The sequence below is a fragment of the Polistes fuscatus genome, unplaced genomic scaffold (assembly GCF_010416935.1).
Source record: "Polistes fuscatus isolate 324 unplaced genomic scaffold, CU_Pfus_HIC Scaffold6, whole genome shotgun sequence".
In the NCBI taxonomy this organism is placed as follows: Eukaryota; Metazoa; Arthropoda; class Insecta; order Hymenoptera; family Vespidae; genus Polistes; species Polistes fuscatus.
In genome coordinates, this window is record NW_025113140.1 from 8,464,987 (window position 1) to 8,482,657 (window position 17,671).

Sequence of the window (17,671 nt, forward strand, 5' to 3'; positions counted from 1 at the left end):
ACTTTTATATAGACATTTTATTATTAAGTTAAAATAAAACTTTCAAATATTGTAACATGCTTAAAGATCTCTAGAAACTTTAAGGAAATTAGTACCACATATAAGAAGAGAAGGCGCTTTAAGCAGCACGACAGGGCCACCCTCTAGGTGGAAAACTATGAACTAAGAGAACACACATGACTCTACTCTATATCTGTTTAGTATTCAGTGCATATGTAATTTGGAGAAGAAACTGTAATGTGAAAGTTGTGAAGTTCACTGTCATTTATGCCAAAAAATACTTTGTTATTAAAAAAATGTCTGATTTTAAGAATCTAGAACGAGCATTAAAGCACCTGAGAAAAAATATTGCAGAATTTCCAATCGGAGCAGTTTCATGGAATGACTACAAGCCTGTAGAAGATAAAATTCAAATTTTAAGAGGATCAACTAATCGCCTAAATTCCAGGAAGATAATGGTTAAAGCTAAAATAGATTACGGTATGTTGTAATTTGTATTAAAAAAGATAAGATATTTTGTTTAATCTCTCATTCGCATAAATAATAACAATCTTATATTTGTTGTAGCAAATAAAAAATCATCTACAAAAAATACGGAAGATAGTTTTCAAATGTTACAAGATACTACAGCCAAAGCAATTATAAATAATAATGCAATTAAACTATGTCTTCAAGGTTATACTATACAAGATGTTCTGTTTAGTAAATATAAAAGTGACATTAAGGAGTATGATCGAATATCTTGTAAAAAAAAATTTATATTATTTTTTATCTACAAATATAAAGATAAAATATAACAAAAATTAATTATTGAAAATAGGAAAATGATCGTGGCTATGAAGAAGTTATTTATGCTGAACGACGCTATCCTGTCAAGTCAACAAAGTGTTGAAAATGCATTTCAAAGGCAATTAAATTTAAAAATTGAGTGTCAGAAAGCTATATTTGATTACCATACCTTTTTAAAGGAACAAGATAATCAAAGAAAGGAAAAGTTGCAGAAAACAAATCCTACCATAGCAGAGTAAGCAACTACGTTAATACAATTTAACTAAAATTTAAAAATTATATCCAATAATTCTAATATTTACTTTTTACACTTGCTATTATAATATATTATCGTTTTTACAGGAATAAAGAAAAAATACTGAAATTTATAAAGAAGATAAATATTATGAAAAAACTTATCACTAACTTCGTAGCAACTTCAGCAGAACTCTTAGTGAAAGAACCTTTCTTAATAGAAATGTTAGAAAAACATGCAGAACTAATTAACGAAGAAACAATAATAAAATTAACAGAGAATGCTCGCAAGGGTAGAAAAGTGAAAGTGTAGAAAAAAATGTGTTCTTTTTCTTGTGTATTTTTTATACTTTTATACGATAATGATGTAATTAATCATAATCATAAATATTTTCATTTTTAATAAGCATGTCATTTGCGTTTAATATGAAAATGTTCAATAAGATTAACGTGAATTGATGGACAAAGAATATCAATGAAAGTATTAAAAAATTTTTTGTAACCATATATGGTCTATCTACATTAGTATTACAAATACTTTACTCTTCTTTTCATTATGAACAAAGAAAAATAAACATTAAAGATACTACTTTGATTATCAAGAAGAAAATATCAAATAGAAAATATTTTGATTAAAAAAAAGATATTTCTCGCAATATTCTTATTAGTATATACATACATTTAACAAAATCAATTGGCAAATACATACGGTGCAGCATTATAATTATCTTCTTCACATACTGTATTTTGTTTCATTTTCTCAGATTAATCGCAAGCTTAGTGTGCAGGACAATAAACTGAAAGAATATACGTGTCCACAAAAAAGACTGATAAAAGATAACTAAGAAAAAAAATAGATGCATAGAAATGTGAAAAATGTACTTTTAAAAAAAGACCAAAAAAAGATTTATGGTTAGCCGGAAGCTGAATGTATTTTACCTAAATATGAACATTTTCTATTAGTTTAACGTGTGTGTCTTATTTTTTATCGATCATTTGAAAAAGAAATGTGATATCATGCATTTGGTAAGATTATTAGTACATATTCACATTGCATCAATTATATTTCCATTTTCTTTTAACTGCCTTTCTTAAAAACCACCAATTTTTCTTTGGTGTCGTCATGCTTATGCAATAATAGAAGTGTTCAACCACATCCTATGTGGTTATTTGACAGATATATAATAATACACAGTTTATTATTTATTGTTATATACATATATATGTATACACATATGTGTATGTTATGTGTGAACGCGGGGGCACGCGTATTGTGGCGAGGGAGTGAGAGAACGTTGAAACTACTTTACATTCTCTTTACTTTGGGCTTTTCTCTCGTAGCATTTCTTTATTATTTTATTTTTGTTTCTTTTTTTTTTTATCTTTATATGCAATTTTTTATCCTCCCTCTCTCTCGAAGTGTGCAATATTTCCTTTCTATTATATGTACAAAATAACATTTAGTTGCACTGACTCCCTCCCCGTTATATTTACTTTCACACATATGTCAAAAAAGATCTGCATGTTTTTCTGAGTTCTTTCTGTCAAATTGCGCATGCATACATACTCAAATATGAGATATTACCAACAAGCACGAACTGCCAATTCCATAAAAATAGCTATTATTTGCCGAGAATCTTCTATTGACTGTTATATCGATAAACTATGCATATAACTGAACACGCAGGTAATTCTTTGATATTAAGTGGAATAAATAGCTATAATTTAATAGTCAGTAATATAAGAATTTACTATCGAAAATCATTATTATGTTTGTTTAAAAATTCTCATTTTTGGGGATCTTAATAAAACGTGGTATTTTTAAATGAAAAATATTACGACATCCATACAGAAATTGAGATCGACACATAGACTGCATTTCTATTGCATTTCAACGAATGAAATACAAATAATGTTAAAAAGATATTATATTAAAAAAAAAACACACAAAAAAATATGATGAAACTAAAAATATCAAAGCATCGTGTGTGAACTGACTATCTTAAATCATATAAAATGCAGCATTGACTAATTATTTGTTTTGTATACTTATTTTACAGAAGTAATGAAAGAAAAGCAAGACAGAGCATTTGTATTATCGAATTATACATTGGAATAATGAATATCATGACGATATAACGATACAGTCTGTTCCCAACAAAATGCATGACCATAAAGACAATATCATCGATCCTAGGAAACAAACGTTTTCATATATACATATATATATATGTCTGTATATATGTATATATTCATTATGTATGTATGTATACGTACGTCGCTCTTGGTCCAAATTATCTTATCCAATTCGTAAAGATACGACTAAAGCATACAAACTGAATCCTTGAAATACAATATCACTGTGTAACAATATATAACAGTCCTTCTATGGGACAGGTGTACAGGAGTAGTTAGTAACAAAATTACAATCTCGATCTCAGGCATTTTTTACTCACAACCATACTTTTTTTTATCCAGCAATCAGCCATATTATATTAAAAATCGTCTAACGAATTTTATGAGCTAGATCGACTGCATAACAGGCAGCAAGGTCATGTGTCTTATCCACGATCATTATTATTATTATTCATTCCTCTTATCACTTAAGCCTTATTTAAAATTCAATACGAGATTTCCTTTGGACTCTTCGCGTTTTATCTTCACGTATTTTTATTTTATTTCTTTTTTCTATTTTTTTTATTTTCCTCTTTTTTATATACTTATTTACTTAATCCCTTTTATTTTATTCCATTATTTACCCCCGAAGAACAACAGACATATCTGACCGTTCTGAAAACATGACATCTCTTTCTTTTTGTTGTTTTCTATTCTTTTCTTTTAGTTTTTTAGTTAGTGCGAGTATATTTATATACATGCGCGCTACACTGGCGAGATACACTATCTACAGCACGAAATATTTCTTAAAAAAGTTTCGTCTCACAAGAGACCTCTTCCTCTTCGCGGCGAATAAACTAATAATTATAATCATAATACTAATTATTATTATTATTATTATTATTATTATAATTATTATAATTAAAAAAAAAATAGAAATTCCCATTTCTCTCTCTTTCCACTTATGCAGCACACATGCACAAAACACTTTTGGACACTTCACTCATCTCTATTATTTTTGCTTATCTTATTGTAGTAAAATGTCTATATTTTTTTTCGTCATTTTTGCAGCGCAACTGCAATTTTACAAAAGGAACGATACTATCCATTCAGATCCGGCGAAAAAATTTCAATAACGATCGAGAACATATTTTACAATCATCGATCCATTCTTAAACATCTCTCTGATCTTTCGGATTTTTTGTTTTCCTTTTTCTTTTTCTTCATAATAAAATAATAATAAGTACATGAATAAATCTATCGCCGATCTTAATTAATTAAATATATATTAATCTATATCGATGAATTCACTATATATATTAACACTCGACAAATGTACTTAATTAATTTGATAGAAGTTTTTTATCTTCTGACTTTTTCGATTTTTACAACCTTGCTATCCCTTATAGCAAACAGGACCTTTGTTCGACTACTATAGTTCCGGAAATAAAATAAAACAAAATGAACTAAACAAAAAATAATAACAATTTTGGAGAACTAATTTACAAAAAACCAATATTCCAAACTAATCATCATAATAATAAACTTTTATTTTTTTTTTGTTACAAATTCGCAATATTCTGAATCCATAACCCGCTTACGTATTACGAGAACACACACAATGATTTATTAAAAAATTATTTATTTTATGTTTCATGAACAGTTAATAAGAAATAAAAATTCTATTAACCTTGGATTATAAAGTGGCATATTTAAATGCTAACATCGTAATTTATAAAACTATTAAGAGCTATATGTGTGATAATGAAATAAATAAAACAAATGTTTATAATTTGTTTAAATTGAATTTACTACTCCCTTAAGATTTATTAAAGAAGAAAAAACTAAACCATAAGTTAAAACTACTTTCACGAGGGAGCATCACATATTTATAAATTAAACTACAAATAATAATAATAATAATAATAATAATAATAATAATAATAATATTAATAATAATAATTATAATTATAATAATAAGATCGACGTAAAAAATTCGATCGCGTTATATACATATAAACTTGCGTCCGATATCTATATTACTAAACAAAAAATTTCATCAGTAAATATTAATATTATTTACGTAATAAGATTGTATATAAATTATATCGATAAAAATTCATTTTAAATAAAAAGATTCTACATATATTGTTTTTATAGCAATTTTTAACATTATTTTTTTTTTAATAAGCAACAAAATATTATAAATTCTGAAAAAACAGTAATCTGTGACCTACTGATAAAACTATAGAGAATTGCAAATTTGTAACAAAATTATTATTTTCTATATATTAAATTTCATTTTACTTGCATTTTTTTTTTTATTATTGACAAGTGCTGCCAAAATTCTTTTCTTACTCCCCCCTCCGCCTTCTTTTTCTTCTTCTTTCTCTTTAAAAACGGACATTTTCAAATTAAGTATCTCTTCATCGCTCGAGCTCGTGATAAGGACATTGGCGTGCATTTTATAATTTTTATAATTTAGCAACATCTTCGTAATTTTGATATTATACAAACACCATTTTTTCAATATGTTTTTCACAATAAAAATTCACAATATTACGTATCATGTATGTTCTCTCTCTCTCTCTCTCTCTTTTTCTCTCTCTTTCTTTCCTTCTTTTTCTTTTTTTTCAATAAGCATCACATCTCGCATAACGTGTATCGAAAAAGAAAAAGGATTCTTCGAATTTACAATTTTTTTTATATGCAATGGTCTAGATTCAAAAAACGATCTCTTAGATCTTGCACTAATGGAACATGGATCAATGGTGTTTGTGGTAATTACAGTACAACGTATTGTGTATGTTCTACCCGATGTTGTCGTAATGTAAGTTATGATCTAAAGAGACAAAAATTTCCTTACTTCATCGATATGTTATGAAAACTGGAATTCGCGACTTCTTTTTTATTATTTTTTTTTCTTTTCTTTTCAATATACGATTCTTATGCAATAATTTGTTAGAAGGCATGAAACTGAAATTTTAATACTGTTATAATACAGTTATGTTTCAACACATTTATTTATATTTCTCTCATGGCATACCAAAAAACAGATTGAAAATATTTTTAAATAATAATGAAACGCAAGTTTTATTATGAACAGCGCATATGCTTGCACATGAAGAGATACTTCTGCACATAATAATCATTATGTGCAATTAACAGCAAAATCACTCAAAGTGCGTTTACTTACACACGTTGCTGCAAGCTTACAGGGTATATTTTATCGTGTTTTTATTTAGAAAAATGACAGGCAGTGTATATATTAAAGAAATAATATTCATAGATATAAATGATATATACTAGTGATTTTTATATTACATTTTATGTAACGCAGCACATCCCACAAATCAGTCACAAATTCCTAAGTGCACAATTTCCTTCTATTTCTTCTCAAATACCTTATTTGAAATAAATGATAAATCTATATCCATCTTCCCATCCATCTCTAAGAATATGCTTTTTATAAAAAGAAACATATATGTGCCGATAAGAGAGGACTTGGTCAAAACATTGAAAAAATTGCTTTTCTGATTTATTTTATTGTATAAATAATTAATATAAAATAAATCATATAATCAATTTTTTTTCTTTTCTTTGCTCAATCTAATGTCTTAATTATCGGCACATACATATTTCTTTCAATTTAATACAAAGATACAAGAATAATTATCTCTCGAATACATTCGTCATACAATAGTAAAGAAAGTCATAAACAAAAAAAAAACAATATTAGGTAGAACACGATGAAAAATGATTATATGATAATAAATATACCACATTTGATTAGATATGGATGAAAAGAGCCTAAAAATTTTACCTGTAACTAAAACGAAACGACCGTATATCGTCTTAGAAACACATTAGATACGTTAGATTGTTCACTCATAATATATATTTTTATACATATTTATAAAAAATTAGAATATAATGACGGATTCATGGAATTGCCTATTATATATATATATATAATATATAATTTAATTTAATATGTCTGTATTTTCGTGTGAATTTCATATTATCAATGAATAATGTCATATATGTTATGTGTGTTCTTACTTTTCGTATGTAATCTACATATGTATATATCTATATATATTTATAACGAAATTGAAGTTATAATAATTTAATATAAAATCCTATCGAAGCATATTGATTATTCAATATTTTAGGAAAATCTTTTTATACAACAGAAAAGAAGATCCAGACCTGGAAAATATGTCTAGTAATTACAAAAGGAATTGGCATATATAGTTTGGTTACGTGTTTTACGTTCGTTCTTCCAATAGAACGCATTATACAGTCCTTTTTCAATCACAATAGAAATAAATGAAGAAAAAAAAACAAACAAAATCTCTCATTTGTGTGTGTGTGCGCGCGCGTGCCCGCGCGCGCGTGTGTTTATGTGTGTGAGTATGTATCATATATAAAACATTATTATTTTTCTCCCGTGTCGCGGTGCATCTAGGAATTATTGAAGTAGGATGTTAATGCTGCTGCTGCTACCGTATTTCAGTTTCATGCCTTTCGCATTTATAATCAGACTTCATACGAATGTAAATTTTCATTACGAGAGATACGCTACGCTCGATAATTTTCAGGTTTCCCATTACAACGAGAGAGCTCAGCTTAGATTTCTCACTTTGTGATAAGATTTTTAAATACGCAATAATAATCAATTATGACACGTTTACATATCATATATTAACGGCGTATATAAACAATGCCACTCACAATACAAGAAGAGAGTCGTAGGCACAAACGCATTTTTTTCACCTTCGGTACGTCAATTCCTTATTCCTACACACACGTGGATGACCGCTTATCTCTATTGAAATGGTCAGAAAGCCAACGGCTTGTGGCTATTCTCAGTCAGCACTGACAACACTGATAACAAAGTTCATAATAAATGTACGTTGACTGGAGATATTATTAATGATAATGATAATGATAATGATAATGACAATGATAATGATAATGATAATGATAATGATAATGATAATAATAATGATGATGATGATTAATGACAATGACGATGATAGTGATAATGATGATAACGATGGCAATGTGTGTATGAGAGTGCTTTATAATAATAATAATAGTAATAATAATATTAATAATAATAGAATAATAATGAATAATAATGAATAATAATAATCGTACCAATAATTAGAGAAGGCAAAATTATTAGAGATGTCGACGATAAAAAAAGAAAGAAAAAGAAAAAAAGAGTACGGTAATAATAATAATAATAATAATAGTAATAATAATAATAATAATAATAGTAATAATAATAGCAGCAATAATAATGGCTGTGTGGTGGCTTAATTCGATAACGGTGGCGGAGTCGGTGTAGGTGTCAACGTTACGGTGGTATGCAGCACCGAGTCTTTCGAAGCTGATCTACTTCCAGCACGTAAGAGAGTGATAACTTCGTTTTCAGGATCCCCGGTGGCTCCAACGACGGTAGTAACAGCAGTAGTACTAGCAACGGCAGCAGTAACAGCAGCGGCATCAACAGCAACAGCAGTAATAGTAGAAGTATCCCCGTCCTGAGCACCATCCCTACCACCACCATCACCACCATCACCAACATCACCTTCATCTCCTCCGCCGTCTTCTCCGCTTTTGCAGATTTTCGCCGTTCCAGGGACTCGATTTCCAAATCCGTCAGCACTATTACTCGCGCACTGTTGTACTGACCGCCCAAGACCGACGGTATCGGACAGTTATTTCTGCCTTCCACTTTTCTTCTTCTTCCGCTTGAAGAAGCAACAGCATCTGGAAATGAAGCAAACACTAATAGGACTTAGAATCGTTTTCTTTTGAGCTTAGAGCATTGTGACACTGACATGCATCATAAAATATTATTAGGACATTTCAAGCGTCGTCAATTGAACTGGCTTTAAGATATATATATATATCTTCGAAATAATATTATCACACTTTATCATTACAACTCTTTTCCACAACGATTTACAATCATTTTTCATAATGTAATTTTTGTTTTCTGAACTTTACTCTATGTATGTACACTATATAAATATAAGAAGATATTTCATACAATACAACAAACAGAACAACAGTGTATAGGTGAGAAAATTATTAATTTTTACAAATGTTATTTTACTAAATGAAATTCATACAGAATATTAATAATGTTTAGTCTTATACATAAGTATGACGAAATACTGAGATCAGTGAAAAAAAAAACATGTTAGAAGTCAATAAATATAATAATAAAACAAATACAAAATTATTATTTCAATAACATTTTGACAAATTAATAACTGAGATATTATCGGAAATATTTAAATGAATTATTTTTTTAATATTCAACTAAGATTATACTTTTCTTTGATATTATTTAAAAGAAAAACCTGCATCGGCCAGTTAAATCGAGATAACGAATCAAATTCAGGAATGTGTTTGGGATTTGCGGTGAATGTAGTAGGAGCTTGCGAATTTTTGTGCAGGGTTAACTTTCCACATCGAGGACAATAGTTTTCTGTTGGTAAGGTTTTCAGTCTGAAAATAGCAGATATGTATATATTGCAAACGTTAACATTTTTAGATTGGATAGATAGATAAAAATATAAAAAATGTGGAGAAATAATAATAAAAAACCATATAACAGATTTGTCACCTTCCTTACATACAATTACATCCCCCAATATAAATTCCACTTTCAATCATGCAAACAAAAATATTAAAATAAAAATCTATAGCAATTCGTGTGTGATAATTATTAATAGTGCTATCATATAAAAATATATAAAAGTAAGAACAAATTTTTATTAGATATATCTACAAATGAATATATTCATTTCAATAATTCAATAAGCACAATTACATATACATTAAAATAATATTAACGATAAGTGATAAACATTAAAAAATAGGAACTTGTGAATGACAATACAAATATATTTTAAATGTAATACTAACTTGGTTTCGTCGATCATATCCACTTCTTGTGGTGCCGTAATTGGTGTGTTAGAATGACCAGCAGTTGGGTCATCGTTAGCCAATTCTCCGTTCGTCGACGAAACAACCTATTAACAATTAACATTTTCATTAATAAATTGGTTTCAAGAAATAAACAATTGTAAATATATATACATGGTATATATTTTTGGATATAATAAAATATATAAACATGGTTTTTATACATATTACATTTTACATTTTACATTATATATGTGTATAAAAAATTAAAATATTAATCAATAATAACGATAATAATCAAAAAAGCAACTTGCAATTTATTTGAACATAATATATAAATGTATATAACTGTACTGTAAATATTGATTACAATAAAATAATAATAATAATAATAGAGAAAGTAAGAACACAAAAGAGTTTCAGACGAAGGGAGATGCACAGTTAGGATTTAAGCAAATTTCTAAAATATATGAAAGGGTAATAAATGTAGCATTTTTTAAATTAAGAGATAGATAGATTGATACATAGAAAAAAAACAATGAAAATACATTTCAATTGTAACGTCTACATCTAAATGTCGGATTAGTGTTTATAAAATTCAATAGAACGAAAATAAGTGAGTCAACATAGACAACATGCAGCAACAAACCAAATCGCACAGACTTCTAACTGACCATAATCCATTGTTGCTTTGTCTAAAAATAGAACGCATCATTTATTTCCGGCAAGTTGAAATATTTCTTTTGATACTGAGAAGGTGATAAGAAAAGAAAAAGCGAACGAATTGAGATTGTACAATTTATACCTAATTATTCAAATTATTTAAGATTCTCTCATCATTTTGATACCATTTTTATAGAGGGGGGGAGGAAAAAAAAATATTTTCGACGAGTCGTGTAAGTCCATCTATGCTTTGGTATACAAATGAAAATTTGACAAATATGCAAAGAACATAAGTGTGAGAATATAAATTTGACAAAGAAAGAAAAACAAAAAAAAGAAAGGGGGAAAAATATATCATAGAAAATAAACGAAAAACAAAACACAATTCGAAAGAATAATTGAAAAGATAATAAACAATGAAAGGGCCCTGGGAATGCAAGTCGACTCACCTGAACGGAACCATGCCTATCAGCAGGTGTCAATGTACCACCGGCTCCTGATTGCTTCACTGCATCTGGCCATGTGACTATTACGCCCCCGCCCCCCGCCCCTCCACCTGTCGCGTCCTGAAGGAATACAAGCACGAAAATATTGCGATTGCAACGCGTTAAGCAATCCGATGGAGATATCGAAGGAAAGTTTATAATTAGAAACAGGACAATTCGAAATGTATGTGTACGTATATAATCTATTCGTTTGTGTGTGTATATGTGTGTATATATATTTGTATACAATAAAGATATAATCCTGAAGAAAAGTTTCGCTATTCGAAATTTCAAACTTTTCTAATTACAATGTCGGATATCACCTTTGATCAGCATGAATATTTTATTTAAAAAAGTGATTACGTTGATTTTACGCTACCTTTTCGAATTTGAAACACAAAAGTAGACGTAGCATTAAAATATATTAGAAGTCTGTCCAAATGTTGTTTTTGTTTGAAAAACTTCTAATAATAACTTACTAATCTCATCGAATATCGACTAGACTCATTTTACTTTAGAGTCAGTATTTTGGAAAGCTGTCGACATGACAACAAAATGGTGTGAAAATCACTTATCTCGTATTATATTTCATAGATAATTACAGCATCACGAGGAAAAGGAATATAGGACGAGATATATATGTCTTATGATAATCAATGCAAATGAATGATCGTATTAATAGACATCTTATTTTTTTTTATGATCTATTATGAATATATGCCGCCATTATCTTTGACTAATTACGAGGAAAAAAATGAGCTATTTAACGCGACAAATCATATTTGTATTACTCTTTATCGGAGTTTAATTTACAATTAATAGAATTGACTTCTAATTGAGCAAACAATATCTACTATTAGCAATAGGATAGGTCGTATCAAATTTACATAATACATCAAGCACGATACCGCAATACCATTCGATTCTAAATACCACTTGTGTCTAAGAGCTTCTCTTTCATTTTCTTCGTGCATATTATAACAATTATAATAATAATTATTATTATCATTACTATTATTACTGTATAATGTAACAAACGATAGAAATATATTAAAATAGAATTTCAATTAGGCGAACGTTATCGTAAAACAAACGTTAATTATATCCAAGTATATTTACGAGAGTTGGGTAACCGTACCGCATTATCGATAAGATAGTATCATCATGCACGAAGAAATCGCTCAAAGTGTACATCAAAAATGGCTTACATAGTGGCCTTGCAATTCCACGCGGACTTGATCCATCATAAGGACTACGTCCTCTTCAAAATCATCGTACTCCTACACATGTATACCAAGGAAAAGTGTAACGTGAAGTAGAAAAGTTCTTTTCTTTTTCTTCGTTTTAAATCTCACTCTTTTGCTAGGATGATCGATGATCGAAAAAAAAAAATACAAATAATGCATAAATCTGTCTCTCTAAAAAAAAAGAAAATGAAAAAAGAATAGGAAAAAAAAATATAATTGAAAAATCCTTTCTTTAAATTTCTCTCTCTCTTTCTCTCTCTCTCTTATTCTCGATATTGATTATCTCCATGAGATATTTTCATGCTGTTATTCGTATCACAAACCGCTAAACTACACACATCCATGCCGAAAAAAATGAAAGATGATAAAATAAAATAAAATAAAATATACCTTATACGTTGTTGTCGGATGCCGATCGCGATTTGGTGACACGATGATTTCGTGGCCCGTTTGTAGCGATCCAACTGGTGTGGACTGAAATTAAAATACAACTTTAATTAGACTAAAGAAATCTTATTAAACATTAACATGATTATACAATAATATAAAATGATTAATTGATAACGTACTTTCGACATGTAGTAATGAACATATTTAATAAAGTTACTCAACACGAAATTATTTAAATCACACTTATATTCCTCAAATGTAAAAGGATATAAACAATATCGCCATAAATCTCGAATTTGATTATTGAATTATTGAAAATTATGGATGGAACGCGTTTCCTTTCATTCTTTCATTCTTTCATTTATCTCATTCTTTTTCCCTCCCTCTCTTTCTTTCTTTCTCTCATCCGTTCTTTCATCGCAACGATGATGATGATGATGATGATGATGATAATGATGATGATGATGTCGTTGTTGTTATTATTAGTGTTGTTGTTGTTGTTGTTGTTGTTGTTGTTGTAGAGGTGATCATTACCTAAATCACCAAAAATTCGTGTACCATTATCACCAACCTTGTCTGACTTGTGTTTCTCGACATGAGAAGGCGCTGCAAGCCTCAACGCCCTGAGCTGCTCGAAGTTGGGTGGCTAGAGATAGGTGCATTTTGGGGCAGCATGCAAACGTTAAGAAACCAATGAAACCAAAGTTAACTACTAAAAACAAGTCGAGCATTCATAAGGGAACTTGCGTTCAAGAAATTATCTTGGATGTTTGTACTGTCTTGAGAGATAACGTAACACGTGATTAGAGAACGTGGTAGATATATATATTACAGTCAATGTATTACTGTAAAGATTGAACTAAACACACCCTACTGAATCACATTTTATAGATTGACCAAAATCCTTTGAGCATTGTATACAATGCCTGGAATATATACATTGACTGTAATATATAAAATACACTTACCCCAAAGAGACGATACTTCGGAATAAAAAGAAAATGATTAAAAGGAAGATTTTGTTAAACAGAAAACAAGAAAATCGCCATTGAATAACTTTGAAACAATTTTAATAATACAATACCGTAATATATCTTATACGATGATAAAGTATTTATGTAATAGGGTAATTTTCATTATTGTTCTCTTTTTCACTCGATATAAAAGGGAAGAAGAAGAAGAAGAAGAGGAAGAAGAAAAAGAAAAAGAAGAAGAAGAAGAATATAAGAAAAAGAACATTAATGTTTCTTCGTTGAGAAGACGAGGCAACTCATCGACGAGAGGTACCCTCAGTATCGACTCTTGTACTTGCAAGCTCTCTCTTTCTCTCTCTTTCTATCGTCTCATATGTTACGCACGGTCACCCGTCAAAGATTTTTCCTCTCTCTCTCTCTCTATCTCTCTCTCTCTCTTTTGCTCTCTCTTTCTATTCTTTTTCAATCTCTCTGTCCTTCATACATAAACGTACATAAACACACGCGTCGCACAGACACATACACATACACATAAGAATGGGAGGCGGGGGAGAGAAAGGGAGAGGTAGAAGCAAGGACACACACACAGATGAACGTGGTCATCCTTTGGCACGCACCATTGTCTTGCCGGTCCAATCGAACTCGCCGTCGTTGACGAAGCCTCGTCTCTCGTAGAGATCAAGGAAGATCTTTCTCAGGTACTCGTAATCAGGCGTCTCAAAAAAGTCCAACCTGCGTACGTATCTAAGATACGTGGCCATCTCTTCGGGATGTCCATCGCAAAGAACCTCGATCGGTGTTGCTCTTTTCGTATCCCCGATTTTCTGATATCGTTCCTTTAACGTTTCAGCTCTAAGTCCTTGCCAAGGTAAACTACCACGTAGGAAGTACATAAACATGTGTCCTAACGCCTCCAGATCGTCTCTTCTACTTTGCTCTACATATAAAACAAAAAAGGAAGAAATGGTTTTATTTATTTAATATTAAATTCGTATATGCGTTTGATAAAATTGCATATATAACAATTAATTGTATATGCCTATAATTATGAAAGTGGTCTAAATCATGTATCTCTTGTTTCGAGATATTTGAAAGATTACATTTGAACACTGAATGAATTCCATATAATGTTGAAATAACAATCACTATCTAATAATTCATTTTTCACAATATCGTGATAATTACATTCAATTAATTGAGTTTAAAATAATGTGCTGTGAAATAACTGATAAACTTATTTATTTTTTTTTAATTTTGACTTAGACCACTTTCATAATTATAGGCACAATTATCATTAATATAAATGAATATTTCAAAAAAATCTTATTCTATTGACTTTTTTAATATACCTTTAATGCAATAAGAAAATAAAGAATTAAATGATGAAAGATATATCGTTTTATGAAACATTAGCTTGTCCATCGACAATGTGTCAAGGACTATATACTACGCGTATATTTTATGCGAAAGAAATGTCAGAGTATATTTCCTTTGACTCGGCTTTTACCTTTTCCAAGGTGGGTGTTGATACTCATATAACGTGCCGTTCCAGTAAGACTCTTGTGTTCCCGGTAAGGTATGTGTTTATTCGTTTCCAGATCTATGTACTCTTTGGCCAGTCCGAAATCGATTATGTGAATGATTTTCTCTCGTTTAGTCGTACATCGTCCTATCAAGAAATTCTCTGGCTTGATATCACGATAAATCAAATGTCGACTGTGGACGTACTCTATCCTATGGAGCTGAATCAAAATAAATCATTAATTATTTCTAGTATTTTTATTCTCTGACTATATTAATATAATATTTGTTAAATAAATAACAAATATATTTTTTGTGATATAAATATAATATATTATGAACGATACATTGTTTATTTGTGTCTTTCTTTTACTCTCCCTATTACGGATTTTAATCACCTATCCAACTCTATCCTAGAAATCGCATCCTTTTCTCACCCTTTTTGAGTCAACAGTACGTTGCTTGATTTTAGCGAATTGACACAAATTAGTAATCTAACGTGACTAGACCCGTTGTTGACTATATATTGTTTCATTATTTTCATTCAAACAATTATTCGTTTCGATCAAGTAAACTGAATTTTCTACCTGGTCTTGAAATTAATTGCAAGGAAAAAAAACAGGCACAATACTTTTCAACCCACCCCCTTGTATATTATATCGATATTGTATTATATTCAAATTAACGTGTTAAATGTAATAAATATTAATAAATTTATTTAGACAGATTTTTTTGTGTTCATATTATAGATCATGACGCATATCCTTGTTAACCCTTTCATCGTTATATACCATAGACTTGGTTGATCGTATAGCAGGTCGTTGATTGTATGCCACAAGCGTGCATATCCGTTTGACAGGTGCTGTCACTTCTACCTTTAATGACTCACGTTCACAATCATTCCCTGTCAGAACCCGTGAGTTTCCATATTAATTAATCGACGAGATATCAAATAAAAATTGATATTATTCAAATTATTCAACGGAACAATGTGAGTTAAAGCAAGGAAGGAATAATGTAACGCCAACACCAAGTCTAAAAGTATATTCATTTTAAACGCGAAAGTGTTAACAAAAACAATCTCGAGTAATCTTGTTTTAAATAAGAACAAATATTGTCAGAAAAAAAAAACATCCCCGTCGAGTAATTGTAAGCTTTGACGATATTCTTCTACGAAAAACTATCCCTCGATTTACGGCGGATAATTGATTTCACGAAACCAATTCGTAAATATAAAACACGAAAAATCGTTTTAAAATAAGAACTTGCTCAACATTCTCAAATAGATGTTTAGCTCTTACTTAGATATATTAGAAAAAAAAAACAAAGAAAAATAGTAATTTTACGCGAATTACGAAATAAAATGCACCGAGAAATCCTCGAATTTGTTTTGCCCATAAACAACGCAATTGTGGTGACACCGAAGAACGTGCTACATCAAAATGATTAAAAAAAAGAAAAAAAAAAAAGAATACTTAATAAATTGATAAAAGAATTATTAATCATTATTGAAATTTTTAATAATTACAAAATACGTTTATACTTACGAGTTGTGTGGCAATGTTAAGAACGGTCTTGAGGGTAAACCTTCTCCCACAGAGGTCAAAGAGATCTTCCAAGCTCGGTCCAAGGAGTTCCATTACCAGAGCGTTGTACTTCCCACATGGGCCAAAGTAATACACCTCCGGTATACCCTCTGCGCGAACATTGTTAACTATACATACGAATAATGTAAAACGTCCTTGAACCCCACCCCTTCCCCCAATGATACGCGTTTGTTATTTTTGTTCAAGACAAAATCTCTGCTCGTCGAATTCAAATGTTTCAAATATGTTTTTGATTGAATAATAATCCACTAACATATTCCATTCCATTCGACTCGCATAAAAAAATATTATTAAAATAATAAATCTAATTAAAAAAAAAAAAAATAAAAAAAATAACAATACTTAGAAATATATAATATTGTCTTTGAACAAAATAATACGTTTAGCTTATAAAGCAAAGTGTCAAGATAATCATTCATGAGTTGCCCTTAATCATCCTGGCCTTCTTCCCACGTGAGACTAAAAACACATTCAGTTGGAACCTACTCAAATATCTCTAACAGCATCTAAGCGTTTCTCTGAAGATATTATAGTCACTTTGAAATGCATACGTTAAATAGTTATAAAAATGAAACAACATACATATTATATTCTTTTTAATTTTATTATCGAATCTTTGTAAACATAATATTTGATCTGAAATAAAGAATATATCCAAAAATTTTCAATGAAAATGATGTATTTGTTTTTTTTTT

General features: G+C 29.5%; 2 protein-coding genes and 1 long non-coding RNA gene across 13 annotated transcripts in view; 2 read left to right on the top strand and 1 right to left on the bottom strand.

Moving 5' to 3' along the window:
- Positions 1 to 186: 186 nt before the first annotated feature.
- LOC122523058 lies at positions 187 to 1,530 on the top strand. Its single transcript, XM_043644589.1, has 4 exons — positions 187 to 480; positions 568 to 727; positions 821 to 1,024; positions 1,132 to 1,530. Exons 1-4 carry the CDS (start codon positions 297 to 299, stop codon positions 1,334 to 1,336), a joined length of 753 nt encoding a protein of 250 aa, XP_043500524.1. The 5' UTR covers positions 187 to 296; the 3' UTR covers positions 1,337 to 1,530.
- Positions 1,531 to 2,426: 896 nt separating this feature from the next.
- On the top strand, positions 2,427 to 3,388 carry LOC122523059. Its single transcript, XR_006305239.1, has 2 exons — positions 2,427 to 2,710; positions 3,084 to 3,388. It is a non-coding gene; the product is annotated as an uncharacterized LOC122523059 (long non-coding RNA).
- Positions 3,389 to 5,524: 2,136 nt separating this feature from the next.
- The window catches only part of LOC122523062 (casein kinase I), a 45,018-nt gene continuing 32,871 nt past the window's right edge, over positions 5,525 to 17,671 (bottom strand). For 2 of the 11 annotated variants that reach the window (XM_043644597.1, XM_043644596.1), the window contains exons 5-12: positions 16,917 to 17,083; positions 15,356 to 15,590; positions 14,466 to 14,785; positions 12,875 to 12,958; positions 11,202 to 11,318; positions 10,764 to 10,784; positions 10,090 to 10,196; positions 5,525 to 8,940 (exon numbers count right to left, since the gene is read on the bottom strand). In XM_043644597.1, coding sequence (XP_043500532.1) covers positions 8,871 to 8,940; positions 10,090 to 10,196; positions 10,764 to 10,784; positions 11,202 to 11,318; positions 12,875 to 12,958; positions 14,466 to 14,785; positions 15,356 to 15,590; positions 16,917 to 17,083 — 1,121 coding nt within the window. In that variant the 3' untranslated portion in view covers positions 5,525 to 8,870. Of the gene's footprint in view, positions 8,941 to 10,089; positions 10,197 to 10,763; positions 10,785 to 11,201; positions 11,319 to 12,874; positions 12,959 to 13,445; positions 13,521 to 13,650; positions 13,654 to 14,465; positions 14,786 to 15,355; positions 15,591 to 16,916; positions 17,084 to 17,671 lie in introns of all 11 variants that reach the window. The other 9 variants (XM_043644606.1, XM_043644598.1, XM_043644599.1 and 6 more) reach the window with 9 other exon arrangements.

Excerpts from the sequence above, each read along its gene's own strand:
- LOC122523058 (XM_043644589.1), top strand. The coding sequence starts at position 297 with ATGTCTGATTTTAAGAATCTAGAACGAGCATTAAAGCACCTGAGAAAA. Across the intron at positions 728-820 it reads TATAAAAGTGACATTAAGGA|GAAAATGATCGTGGCTATGA; the intron begins GTATGATCGAAT and ends TATTGAAAATAG. Across the intron at positions 1,025-1,131 it reads ACAAATCCTACCATAGCAGA|GAATAAAGAAAAAATACTGA; the intron begins GTAAGCAACTAC and ends TCGTTTTTACAG.